The sequence below is a fragment of the Pteropus medius genome, unplaced genomic scaffold (assembly GCF_902729225.1).
Source record: "Pteropus medius unplaced genomic scaffold, Ma_sr-lr_union100, whole genome shotgun sequence".
NCBI classification, from domain to species: domain Eukaryota; kingdom Metazoa; phylum Chordata; class Mammalia; order Chiroptera; family Pteropodidae; genus Pteropus; species Pteropus medius.
In genome coordinates, this window is record NW_024342473.1 from 17514336 (window position 1) to 17527911 (window position 13576).

The 13576-nt window shown below is 35.3% G+C and overlaps 1 protein-coding gene across 2 annotated transcripts in view; it reads right to left on the bottom strand.

Moving 5' to 3' along the window:
• The window catches only part of FAM81A (family with sequence similarity 81 member A), a 58946-nt gene that overhangs the window by 32898 nt on the left and 12472 nt on the right, over positions 1-13576 (bottom strand). The window contains exons 2-3 of one of the 2 annotated variants that reach the window (XM_039865446.1): positions 7968-8036; positions 6678-6951 (exon numbers count right to left, since the gene is read on the bottom strand). In XM_039865446.1, the coding sequence (XP_039721380.1) occupies positions 6678-6951; positions 7968-8036 (343 nt within the window). Of the gene's footprint in view, positions 1-6677; positions 6952-7938; positions 8037-13576 lie in introns of both variants that reach the window. The other variant, XM_039865447.1, reaches the window with a different exon arrangement.

The following is a 13576-nucleotide window of genomic DNA, read 5'->3' on the forward strand; positions in this document are numbered from 1 at the left end:
AGCTACAGGGAAGAGAATCAGAAAGACCTATCTAAGCAAATTTACCAAGATGTAGTAGTAACATAACTCAATTAGATGAGCTCCATCAGGAGCCTGGAGTGAATTTTATATGTTGAGAATGGCTTCAGTTTTAGTTTTGTAATACAAAATCACCTGCAGAGATAGATTTTTACAAAACAGATATCCAGTAAAATTTCACTGAGTGAACTGAAAAATAAGTATAATAGACCAGTAATAAAAATAATTTTAAAAACAGGCAATTTATAGAAGAAATTCATTAAGAATCTACAGACAAAAAACATACTTTTCACGTCATTTAAATATAATTTTAATATCTTCACACCTTTGTTTTAAATATGCAAATATTGCTTGCATAATACTCACCCTCCAATTTTACATTACTTATAAAGACTACATTTTAGTATTTTTAAATTTTAATCCACACCATAATTTCATTTTTTTGTTAAAGTTTGGCTACGATGTGATAATTTTGATGTTTCATCAAACAGCTTAATTTTGGTTATGTTTGAGTAAACATGCTTAGGCTCCTAATACATATAAAATCATATAATTAGTTTTTCATACCAGAGTCTATTAAGTTCCCAAACTTCCTTCTCTTACTTCATAATGATATACAGTTATTATCAGTCATAAAAAAGTAAATGCTCATATATGCAAAGTAAATGTTTTACCAGAGTTAGATTTTACTAAGTTTCTCTCTCTACAATGGAAATCATCTTTTCATTTGCCAAAATGTACACTACAAAAATATATGTAAATGGAAAAAGTGCTGCCTTTTTAAAGCAAGGATAATCATTATATAAAATGTGTTACAGATGGAAAAACAGTAGAATTGAAATTAAAACTTACTACATTGAAAATTGTTTAAAAAATCATCTTAAAGAAATACATTAAAGAAAAATTGCGTTAAAAACACATCTTAAAGAAAAATGATTAGCAAAAGCTAAAATGATCAATGAGTTTGGATTCCTAGCTATGTTTTCTAATGACTCTATCAAAGTAGTTCAATGAACTTGCATTAAAAGAATGATAGGATAGGGAAGAACTAAATGGGAACTAAAGCTAGAATTACATAATTTCACGAAGGAATTCTTCTTGATAGGGTAGAAATACTCAGGAAGCAAAGAATAGATGAACAGCACTGCCTGTCACATTTGGGAGTTGGTTACCTAAGATCGGGCTTCTAGAAGAACTTCCAAGGAGCAAAGTAGAAAAGTGAAAGGAGCATATTTTTAGAGTTTAACAATCTGGGTTGCACCTCAGCACTGCTACTTACTGGTCTTAAGACTTCAAACAAGTCCTTTCCTTTGCCTGGGCCTCAGATGCCTCATTTGAAAGGGAATGCTGTGTGCATAGATGACCTCTGGGTCTCTTCTAGTCCTTTTTGCTAACAGCAATTGGCTTCACTCTGAATTGAGCATGTATTCACTTAATAAGCATTCGTGACATTTTTCTCCACACATTGTGCTAGACAATGCAAAACCAAGTCCATTTCTTTTTGAAGAACTCACAAACTATCAAGGGAAACAGACTCATAAAGAAACAATGTCAATCCTATTCAGTAAATACTATGGTAACAGTGGCAAGTGCTGAGTGTTCATGATACATTAAGGGGAAGGGAACTGAGTCAAGGGAGGGCTTCCTAGAATGAAGGAACTATTATATTAAACAGCATTGAGGGCTCAGCTGAAGCTGGAAACTATATTTAAAATGGTTCTGATTGTTGAATTAGTACATAGCAGCTATCAAAGGGAAATTATTCCCCGGGTCCCAAAGTTGCAGCAAAAGCACTATCTATCACCTCTTACATTGACAGAAAAAATTAAGTCCAGGGTTTTCAAGGGTAGAGTTGCTCTAAGTTTTTACCAGAGGACAGTAACATGGGAATAGATTGGCTCGTCTCTATTCTGTCCACCACCCACATGAGCAAAGAGAACCCAGCTGAGTACCCACAGGGAAAGCTGGGCATGGAAAGAATGCAGAGGTCACACTATTTTCTAAGATGAAACTTAGGGGTCTTTGTATATTTTAATGACTTTGCCATTGGTTGAGGGGATGGGAACTTAAGAATCATTATTTATTCCCAATCACTTTGATCAATCTCCCTCTCTATATTTGGGTATGGCAGAATTATCAGCTCCCTAATCTAGCTCTAAACCTTTTCAAAATTAAAATGTTTAACTTGAGGTTCTTTAGTTTTGTGAAGGTGCCAACTTGGGGTTGGCAAGTTATTCAGCATGGGATAAAAGTGCTTTAACACTCAGATATAAAACTCAAAAGATCACTCTAAATATAGACACAAACCTTCCAAAAAACAAGTCAATTATCTATGGCAACCTCTAAAATTTTCTATGCCCCCTCTGATGTCATTAGAGCTCTTTGGTTGCAGGCAATTGAACCTGACTCTGGCTAACTCCAAGGTAAAAATGGAATTTATTGGAAGTATATAGTGGAGAGGTGTACACAATCAACAGGACAGCTGGGGATCCAGACTGAGAGAAAAAAACTCAGAAGCATTTCCTAAGGTCCAGGCAGCAGGAACCACTAATGAGCCAGTATCTTGCAGGCACAGCTGCTGCAAGGAAGATGCTCCGGGCATTCCTAGGCCTTGGATCACTCTGCTTAGGTTTCAAGCTTCAGGAAGTGAGAGTCTCAATGTTCTGCTCTGAATTATGAACTCTAATCCATCCTCTTTAGCTAAAAAGGTGATAAGGAACCCTGATTAATAGCCACTCAATTTGTATCCAATGGAAGAAAGGAAATCAAATTGATGTCATAAAAAGAAATAGAGATGGATGCCATCAGTTTCCAAAACAACAGAGATCCATTATAACCCCTTAAAACAAACACATAGCCCTTTTTTAAAAAAACATTTTAAGAAGTATAAACCAGAAATTTTAGAATCCTAAGACAAATTCACTTTAATTACAGTACAACTCTGAGTGAATTTTGGTCCTTAGTAAAAATATGTGAGAACCTCAAAGAACAGTGAAAGTTGGTAACCATGTGGTAGACTAGGACCTCACTTAGGCATAAATGAAGTGAAAATTATCAAAAAAGGAAATTATGCAAAGAATAACTATACAAGAGTTAAAAAACTATATTAATATCAGAAAAATAAACTTTAAGACAGGAAAAATTACTAGAGGTACAGAGAGACTTTTTATAATGCTGAAAGGATCAATACATCAGGAAGAAATTTACAACTATAAATGTATATGCACCTAACAACAGAGCCCCAAAATATATGTAGCAAAAACTGACTGTATTAAAAGGAGGAATCGACAAGTCAACAATAAGAGTTGGAGATTTCAATAATTGACAGAACAGTCTTAACAAATTAAAAGAGATTAAAAATATACAAAGTATAGTCTCTGCCCACATAGAATTAAAGGAGTTAGGGAGCCTTCCCTCTTCTTGAATTTTTTTGTAATAGTTTTAGAAGAATAGGTGATAATTCTTCTTTGAATGTTTGGTAAAATTCACCTATGAAGCCATCTGATCCAGGACTTTTGTTTTTTGGGAGGTTGCCTGCATGGAATTAAATTAGATATCCACAACAGAAATAAACTTGAGGAAATGCCAAACATTTGAAAATTAAACAACGTACTTCTAATAACACACGAACCAAAAAAGAAATCACAAAGAAAATTTTAGAATATTTTCAACTGAATAAAAACAAAAACAAAACATACCAAAATTCATGGGAAGCAGCTAAAGCAATCTTTAGAGGACACTTTATAGCTTTAAATACCATTACCACACACAAAAAAATCTCAAACCAATTATCTAAGTTTCTACCTTAAGAAATTAGAAAAAGAAAAGCAAACTAAATCAACACAAGCAGGAAAAAAGGAAATAACATAGAGCTTAAATCAATGAAACAGAAAACAGAAAAGCAATAGGAAAAAAATTAATAAAACCAAGAGTTGTTTCCTTGAAATTATCAAAGACTCAATTTTGTTTGTTAAGATGACAGTTCTCCTCAAATTGATCTATAACTTCTGTCAAAAGTAACTTCTGTCAAAATTTCAGCAGGCTTTTCTATAGAAACTGACAAGCTGATCCTAAAATTTATATAAAAATGCAAAGGACATAGAATAGCCAAAACAGTTTGAAAAGAAGAACAAAGGTAAAGAATATATACTACCTGATTTCAAAATATACTCTAAAGCTAGAAATTAAGGCAATGTGGTATTGGAATAGGAAAACCATACAGATCAATGGAATCCAGAAATAAACTCTTATATTTTATGGTAAATCGATTTTCAACAAAGGGACAAATAGGGAGATTTTCCCTGGCTATCCACAAGAAAAAAAATTAGCTTAGACCTTTACCTCACCTCAAACATGAAAATTAACTCAAAATGGATCACAGACCTAAATGTAAGAACTAAAACTAAAACTTTAGAAGAAAACATAGAATAGCTTTGTGACCTTGGGTTAAGCAAACGGGTCTTAAGACACAACACTAAAACTATAAAATGTAAAAGAAAAAAACTGATCAGTTGAACTTCATTAAAATTTAAAAATTTTGCACTCCAAAAGACATTAGTAGGAAAATCAAAATATAAGCAACAGAATCAAAGAAAATATTTGCAAATGACATATCTGATAAGGGACTTCTATCTAGACTATATAAAGAACTTTTACAACTCAATAATATGACAAATAATCCAATATAAAAATGGGTTCTCACACGTTACAACATGTATGAACCCTGAACACGTACTAAGTGAAATAACTCAGATATCAAAGGACAAATATTGTATGATTCCATTTATATGATGTACCTAGAATAGGTAAATTCATAGAAAGTAGAATAGAGGTTACCAGGGACTGAGGGAAGTGTGGAATAGGAAGTTATTGTTTAACAGGAGCACAGTTTCTGTTTGGGATGCTTAGAACGTTTTGGAAATGGGGAATGGTTATGGTTGCATAGGACATTTAAATGTATTTAATGTAACTAAATTGTATACTTAAAATGTTTAAAATGGTAAATATCTTACCAAAATAAAAACATAATTAAAAAAAAAACTGAAAAGACTTTTATAGACGTTTTGCCATATAAGACATGGAAATGACCAATAAGCACATGAAAAGGTGCTCAATACCATTAGTCATTAAAACCACAATGAAATACCATTACACATGCACTATAATGACTATAATTAAAAAGAGAGATAATACCAGATGTGGAGAAATGAGGATGTGGAGAAATGTCATACAGTTGGTGAGCTGTAAAATGTTATAGCCACTTTGCAAAACTGATTGCATATGTTTCAAAAAGTTAAATACGAGCTTACTGTAAGACCCAGCAATTCTATTCCTAGTAATTTTTATCCAAGAGAAATGAAAACATATACCTACACAAAGACTTGTATCCAAGTTTTCATTACAGCTTTATTCATAATAGCTAAAAACTGGAAACAATCCAAATGTCCATTAACTAATGAATAGACAAACAGAACATGGTATATCCATACAAAAGGATACTATACATATATAAAAAAGAACATGCTAGAACATGGCTGAATCTCAAAAAGATTATGCTAAGTGAAAGAAGCCAAGTGCAATAGACTGTATAAGATTTCATTTATATGAAATGTCCAGAAAAGACAAATTTATAGAGACAGAAAGCAGATTAGTGGTTGCCTGGGGCTGGGGTGGAGGTAGAGATTGATTGCAAACAGGCTTATATAATTTTAAGGGTGTGACAGAAATGTTTTACAACTGAATGATATTGATGGGTGGCACAATCTTATAAACTTACTAAAAATCGTTGAATTGTACACTTACAATGGGTGAATTTTTGTGGTTTTTATATTATACCTCAATAAGGCTGATAAAATAAATATATAAATACATACATACAAATCTGACACCAAAAAAAAAAAAGAGGCTTAATTTCCTAAGCATAATCAAGACAAAATCTCCATGACTTGAAACAAAAAATCTTCCTTAATCTAGTCATATATCCTTTTATTCATATATTTAAAGATTACATGTGAAGGACATTAACATTGGGCAGTAATGGAAGCCCAGGCCCTAAATGATTCTTACGCTTTCTGAACTAAATTGTGTGGTCCCTGTGATCGCTTAATAAATAGCAGTAAATTTACAAATTCTAAAAATAAACAGTATTGGCCTTTTATTCAGCTCAATGCAGAGAAAAACAAAGCAATAAAAGGGGAGTCTGAGAAGCAATTCAAATCTCTAGGCTGTTTGAGTAATAAACTATATTACCTATAATCATCACGACCTAAAAAGATTTAATTTGAAGAGCAAAGGTTGACCTAGTAATTGTTTTAATAGCTGTCTTCAGTGATATGAAGGGTTTTACAGGGAAACTATCTGACTAGTTCTTCTTTCTCTCTCTTGCGAGCCAAACAAAACAAAGTGATTTAATAATCAGCAAGGTAAATTTAGATTAAACATAAATAACACTGACAGTCACTGCTATCAAATACCGGAATACATTTAACCAGGGTATTTGTTCAAGCTGTTTCCTTGGCGATCATTAAGAATAGATAAGACAGACAGCTTTGGTCAGAAGGCATTACTGCCTGGGAGATGGGCATTGGATTTGCCAACTTCCCGACGTAGAGCAAGCCTGTGGAAAGGGACATGGCCCACCTGATGGTCACACACCTTACCTCGATATCCCGATTAAGTTGCTTCACAATGGCAGTTATGTTTCTAATATGCTCCTCCAAGAAAAGCCTGGCCAAGCGGTCGCCTCCCCCTTTGTTTTGCATCTTCTGCAAACTGTTGACGATGTCATCTTTAATTCGGAAGGCATGCTCCACGAGGGCGGCGGTCGTTTTCTCGTGACAGAGGATTCTGTCCTCTAACTGCTCTACTAGGCTCACTGAGGAGTAGGGTGCCATGGTCAGGGACTGGCTGTGCCGGGGCATGGTCCTAACTCGCCTATGGAAAGAAGCCCCATTACTACTGTTGTTAATTGGGGGAAAGTCATGTTTATAGCCAGATTCGAGACTTCCCAGAGCACAAAATGCAAATTATCTATCCCTACGAGCTAAATAAAGTTGGAGGTCGGGTTTCTGCCCTAAAGAGTTTTCTTCGTGAGCCAGGTAGCATCTTTAAACAATAGTACCCGGAGAGTAAAGTGTGATGGTAGCAGGTACCATGACCTCCAAAAGCAAGAGGCTGATGGAATTTGGCACACTGAGATGTCTCCCTAGTATAAGCTGTGCTATCAAGATCAAGCTTATTAACAAAATAGCCTGACATGCCCTCCACCTCCCTCCCCTTAAAGCAGTAGTTACAAACCCTGCAAAGGTCAGGGAGATGACATAAATGAGTGAAGCACCCCACATGCAATGCAAAAGGGGATGGTGGGAACTTCAGAGAACTTTTGGAAAGGGCATCCCTCAACTAAAGGGAGCCACGATTCTGCTCCATCCATGAATAACCATCTGGGAATGCCAGGTCCATTTTTTCAGACTGTCTGATATTTCAAAAAGAGCCAGGAAATTCAGACTTGTATGTGAAATCACCTGATTTTTTAAGTTTTAACAACTCGTTTAAAAAGTATTTAAGATGATGCAGGTCGAACAATGTATTTCCATGAGCCAATATTGGCATATGGACATCTAATCTGCAACTTGTGATTTGAAAAGGTTAGCAGGGACATCAGCCCCCAAGGCTCCAGAACTGTATTTTGTTGTTGACCAGAAGAACTACTATAGGGCTACTGTGAAAGCTCCACCTCTCATGGTCACTGAGTGGTCCACAGTATTCTAGTAATTGGAAGCTAGAGAGGGGACACAACAGTATTTCTTTTGCCCTTAACAAAATCATTCTTGGATAATGTAACAGCCACAAGGCTTCATTTATAATGACCGTCGCACCCACTAGCAGCCCTCATGGGATTGGTGAAAAGAAAAAGTATACCTTAGATGCATATTTTCCATATATTATACCTTTCCTTGGTGACAAGAGAAGGAAATACAGTGTTCCGTTGGGCCATTTTTCTTTTTAATAATTCACATCTGTTGAAAAAATAAACATTAAATTATTTAACAGTTTATATCTAGAACTAAAACGACCTCTAAAGCAGATTATTAAGTTATTAAGTAAATCCTAAATTATGCTGACATACCGATCAGTTTATTATTAAAGACCTTATATCTTATATATGAAATAAACAGCATATATTTCCAAATAAAGAAAAAAGAATCAAGCAACATCAAAATGCTTCTGAGGTTAACACCACCAAACCTTGCTAGACAGATCCACAGGACTGCTAAATGGAGTTTTCTGAAGTTTCCTCGCTCCATATCTGCATTTCATGCTTGAGAAACCACTTTGACAGAAACAAGATAGTTTCTTAAACTGGCTTATTCAATCTGGTACTTCTCTGTAGAAATTTATAGGAAACTACCTTAGTAAATTTGATCCCAGCAAATTTACTAAATTACATTGCAAAAGAAGAGCACTTGTTTCTAAATTAATCTTAAATAAAACAATATATGGTCAGTGGGATCTGGTTTGGGAGAACCTGTCTGCTAAGAGAATGATATTCTTCATTAAAACTTCATTATAAGATATAATCATTCACATTACAACATACACATAAGGAACATTTGATCATTGCAACACATTAGAGATCTGAACAAAACTGGAAGGTTTTAAAATATTTCATTACTTAGATTTCTCAATACTGTTGTTAATTGCCTTAAAACAATGAATGCCTAGTAACCATGATCTGATTCAGTAATTAGTTCTCATTTAGATAGTGGATTCAGAAAGCATTTCTGACTTAAGTCATTGTTTTGGCATCATCTCTCCAGTGTGTTATTTTTAGAGTTTCACAATGTGAACATTTCACTTTCCTAGACAAAGAACTTCAAATTTAAACAAATTACATTTAAAAAAAAAAAAGTGATTCATGCCAAACAAGTTACGATGCCAAAGGAGTTCTTCAGTAAAGATAATAATTTCTGCCATTTAGACTACATAAAATTAGGACAGTGTGGAAGATGTTAATTTTTAGAATCATAGAATCTTTACAATTTTAAAGCTGTAAAAAACCTTAGTTGAAATATTAATCTATAGAATAGCCCAACTTAAGACACATTTATTTGGCATCTATTATGTCTCCAAGTAACCTAAACAGGTAAGACAAAAACCCCCTCCCTCAAGGGTTTCACAGCCTACAGAGAAAGGCAGTCTTCCAAACCAACCAAGAAACAATGGGATATGGGGCTAACGGACCATATGAACAAACAACATGGGAAGAAAACGCTAACTAGAAAAGATATACACACCTCACGTTCACTGAAGCATTGTTCACAATAGCCAAAATATGGAAAATTCCTAAGTGTCCATTGATAGATGAATGATTAAAGAAAGTGTGGTATATATACAATGGAATATTATTCAGCCATAAAAGAGAATGAAATCTTGCCACTTGTGACAACATGAGTGGACCTTGAGGGCATTATTCTAAGTAAAAAAAAAAAATGAGACAGAGAAAGAGATATACCGTATGATCTCACTTATACCTGAGATCTCAAAACAAAAACTAAAATAAACAAACAAAAACCCAAGATTATAGATGCAGAGAACAGATTGATGGTTACCAGAGGCGGGGAGTGAGAGGGAGGCTGAGAAACAGGCGAAGGTGGTCAAAAAATAAAAAGTTCCAGTTATAAAATAAATAAGTCACGGGGATGTAATGTATAGCATGGTGACTACAGTTAATCCTGTACTGCATACTTAAAAGTTGCCAATAAAATAAATCTTAAAAGTTCTCATCACACAAAAAAATTTTATAACTTTCTATGTGCCAGATGTAAACTAGACTCATTGCGGTGACCATTTTGTAATAATTACAACTATCGAATCATTATGTTGTATACCTGAAACTAATACTACATTATATGCCAATTATACCTCAATTAAAAAAAATTTAAAACATAAAGAAAACACGCAGGGAGGAAAAAAAGAGAGGGTTTCATTTTTCCTGGGTAGCAGCTAGGTCAGGGAAGAACTGATAAGGATGAGTAGAATTTCCTAAAGTAGAAAATAGAGAGATTGTTCCATACCTTCTCTCCTCCACACTCCAACACTGCCTCTACATCTTTACCCTGAGCACACTCTGGCCTAACCTGTTCTTCCAGCCTCATCCTTGGCTACTCTTACCATATTCGCCTTCTCCAGTCAACTCTAACTCTCCCCCCACCATTCTACCCACCACTGCCATTGAACATACCATGCACTTTGCTGCCACCAGATCTTTGCCTTTGCGCTCTTTCAGAAATGCCCTTCCCAGCCCTGCCTGCCTGGAAAACTCGTATTCATCTTTTAAGGCCCCACAAGCCCCTCAATTTAATAAAATGGCTCCCTCATTTGTATTTGTTTAGCTCTTTATTCTGTGTGTTATATAGTACTTATTATGCTCTATTATTTTTAGCTGTTTAATAGTCTGTCTCCCCTACTAAACTATATGCTCCTTAAGGGCACATTTTAAATCTTAATGGACATAGAGCTGACCTGAAAGACCCATACGTTTGTTGATGACAGCATGACAAGTGTTCTAGTATCAGAAATTGCAGCAATAAAGGCATTAGAGAATATAGTTTAGTTAAAAAGTAAAGTTCTTTATTGATTCTGCACCCTAAACATTAACACTCAATATAGGATTTGTGAAGGGACACTTTTGGAGTCCCCTTTTCATCCTCTTGGAATTATCCTGCCTGAGCTACAGAAGCTCAGCACATCAGCTTTCTGAAAAAGGAGTCTACCAACCACCCATTGTTTGAGACTGCTTTTCACTAACAAACCTTCCTATTATCAAGCAGTATGTACTCTCTATGACAGGAAATGCCACATGGCATCAGTTCACAGCACACGCTGAGGTCTGTTCAGAATTGGTGCCTTTTTTTCATGAATGTTTATCTAATTAGGTCTCTTGGTTGGTTAGTATCATGAACACTGGGGTCTATGAATCGGTATAAAATATCAATGTTACCAGATTAAATAACTTCTCAAAGATTGCTTCCAGATCTTCCCATTGTCCATTCTGGTTTACCTGATTGAGTTCATCGGCTCCTGTACATTTATGAGTCTGATCTCTAACACCATGAGTCAGTCTACAACATTATTAGGTAGGTCTGGCTTGCATACTGTTTCTATGCCATGTTTTGCCATTAAAATATCAATCTCCAGTTTATGAGTTTAAAAAATTGGGGGAAATTAGAGGAAGAGACAGGTAGGTAAAGCAAGGAGAGAAGAATTGAAAGAAATAAGAAAAAGTAAAATCATAATGCCCCAAATATGCAAGATACCAATAGAATCTGAGTTTTCACATAAGAATAAAAGGGAGATGCTATTAACTAAAACAAAATACTTATTTGTGATTATGATTCTGATGTAATATACATATATGTAAATGTATTCCCAGGTATATGTGTGAATATGATATTTTAATGACAAAAGGGGACATTATGCCAGTTGATTATTATACTTTAATAAGTCAGATGACACTGGGTAGAAACACCTACAGCATCATTTTATTGTAAATGATATGTGAATTTAATAAATCAAAATGAAAAGTTTTACTGAAAAATTAAATACCAATCATGCACAAATTTAGTTTTTCAGTTTACTATTAAAATACAGCACTGATGTGTTCTGCTGAGTGTCAGAATAAAAAAAAAATCGGAAAAGCATTTATGAATAAAGTGGTTGTAATTTGGTGTAGGAAAAAAAGCCTATTTCCTTATAGCTAAAAATAGAGTGAAAGGATAGAGGGCGGAGAACAGCTGAAGGTATGTCTAGAAAGACAGGTGGGAGTCTGTTCTCTAACTTATCTCTAACACCATGCTCAGGTGTTTGGGCTTCATCTTGGGACAGTGAGGAGCGATCAGGGAGCTAGTTGTGAGACTCGAGGATGGTGAAAGGCAAGCTACAAGAGCATATGGGGCAGGCAGGTGTCAGAAGAGGTGAAAGGTGGCAGACCAGGATGCTGGACCAGGAACCAGCCAATGGAGGAGCAATGGCACCGGGCCTGGGGAGGAAGGGGCTGCAGGGTCTCCCAGAGCTTCTCCATTCCTCTCTCCCCGACTCTCTTCCAGCTCTTCTCCCTCACCTCCCACTGCCTCTTCTCTTATGATTTTTTCTTTTCCTACCACTGACTATCCTCCACTTATTTTCCTTTGCCCTTTCCCGTTTCTTAAATTCCCATTTTCACTGTCCATTTTCCTTCCCATATCTGACTCTTCTTTCCCTCCTTCTTTCACTCTCCCTTTTCACAACTACAGTTCAACGTATTTTTCTAACATGGAAAATGTGAGAGGTGGGGTCAGAAAGACCCTTATTTGAATCTTGGCTTCCCCACGAACTGTGTGATCTCAGCAGGCTGGCCTTAGGTTGTCAGGTCAGGGACACATAAATAATAGCTGCTCACCCTTACGCAGTGTTTACCCTGTGTCAGGTACTTGCAGAGCATATTTATGGGCATTCATTGAATTCATCCTCATAATCATTAGTGAAAGGACTGCTCTATTATCGCCATTTAACCAGAGGAAACTGAGACTTAGGAATGTCCAGCTGGCCCAAAGTCATGTGGCCAGGAAGGAGCACCACCAGATGTTACCCACGGGGAGGCTGTGAAGCATCCAGAACAGCGTCTGGCCTTAGACACTGGATATGCTTCTAACAAGGGCCAGTTCCTTTCCCTTCCCTGTCTCCTGTCCCTTTATCACATCTCGCATCTGAGAGAAAAGATATTTTTTAAATAAAACTTTATATAAAAGGCAAATAGTATGCATTTGTTTAAAGAGCTATTCTATTGTTTAGTGCATGGGGTTTAATAGGGGAAATTATCATATACTTGCTATAAAATTTCATTTGTCCAAGGCTGTTCCACTTGGCATCACTGTGTACGCAGTTACCTCTGGACTGAAACGACGCTATTGTAACCTGTATTTTTGAAACCAGAGCACATACATGAAAAAAAATGATTTGCAACACTCATATTTTGTATGAAAAAATTTGGAACATTTTGAGAAACCCCTTTTCTTAAACTGAAAAATGCTTCTTGTGATTAATAATGTAATATTAAATTTTGGGCTCTACATAAAGGCATAAAGAATAAAGTGAAAATTACCATTCAGAAATTGCTGATGTTTATATCAATTTACATTTTTTAGAGATCTCTCTTCGGGATACATATAATTTTCTTTATTTTTTATTTAATTATAATTGGTATACAATGTTATATTAGTTATATTAGTTCTAGGTACACAACATTTTTGTACCTTACAATGTAATCACCCCATTAATTCTAGCAGTCATCTGTCACCATGCAAACTTATCATAATATTATTGACTATGTTCCCTTTCACTTTTTTCACCTATCACCCCACCTCCTTATAATTTTTTTAAAAAAATTAAATTATACTTTATATTATGTGTACCCTACATTTCCTAATTGATACTATATCGTGAACATCTTTCCATATCAATATATAGATACGCATCACAATTTTAATGCCTGTATAACATTCCATTGAATGAATATACT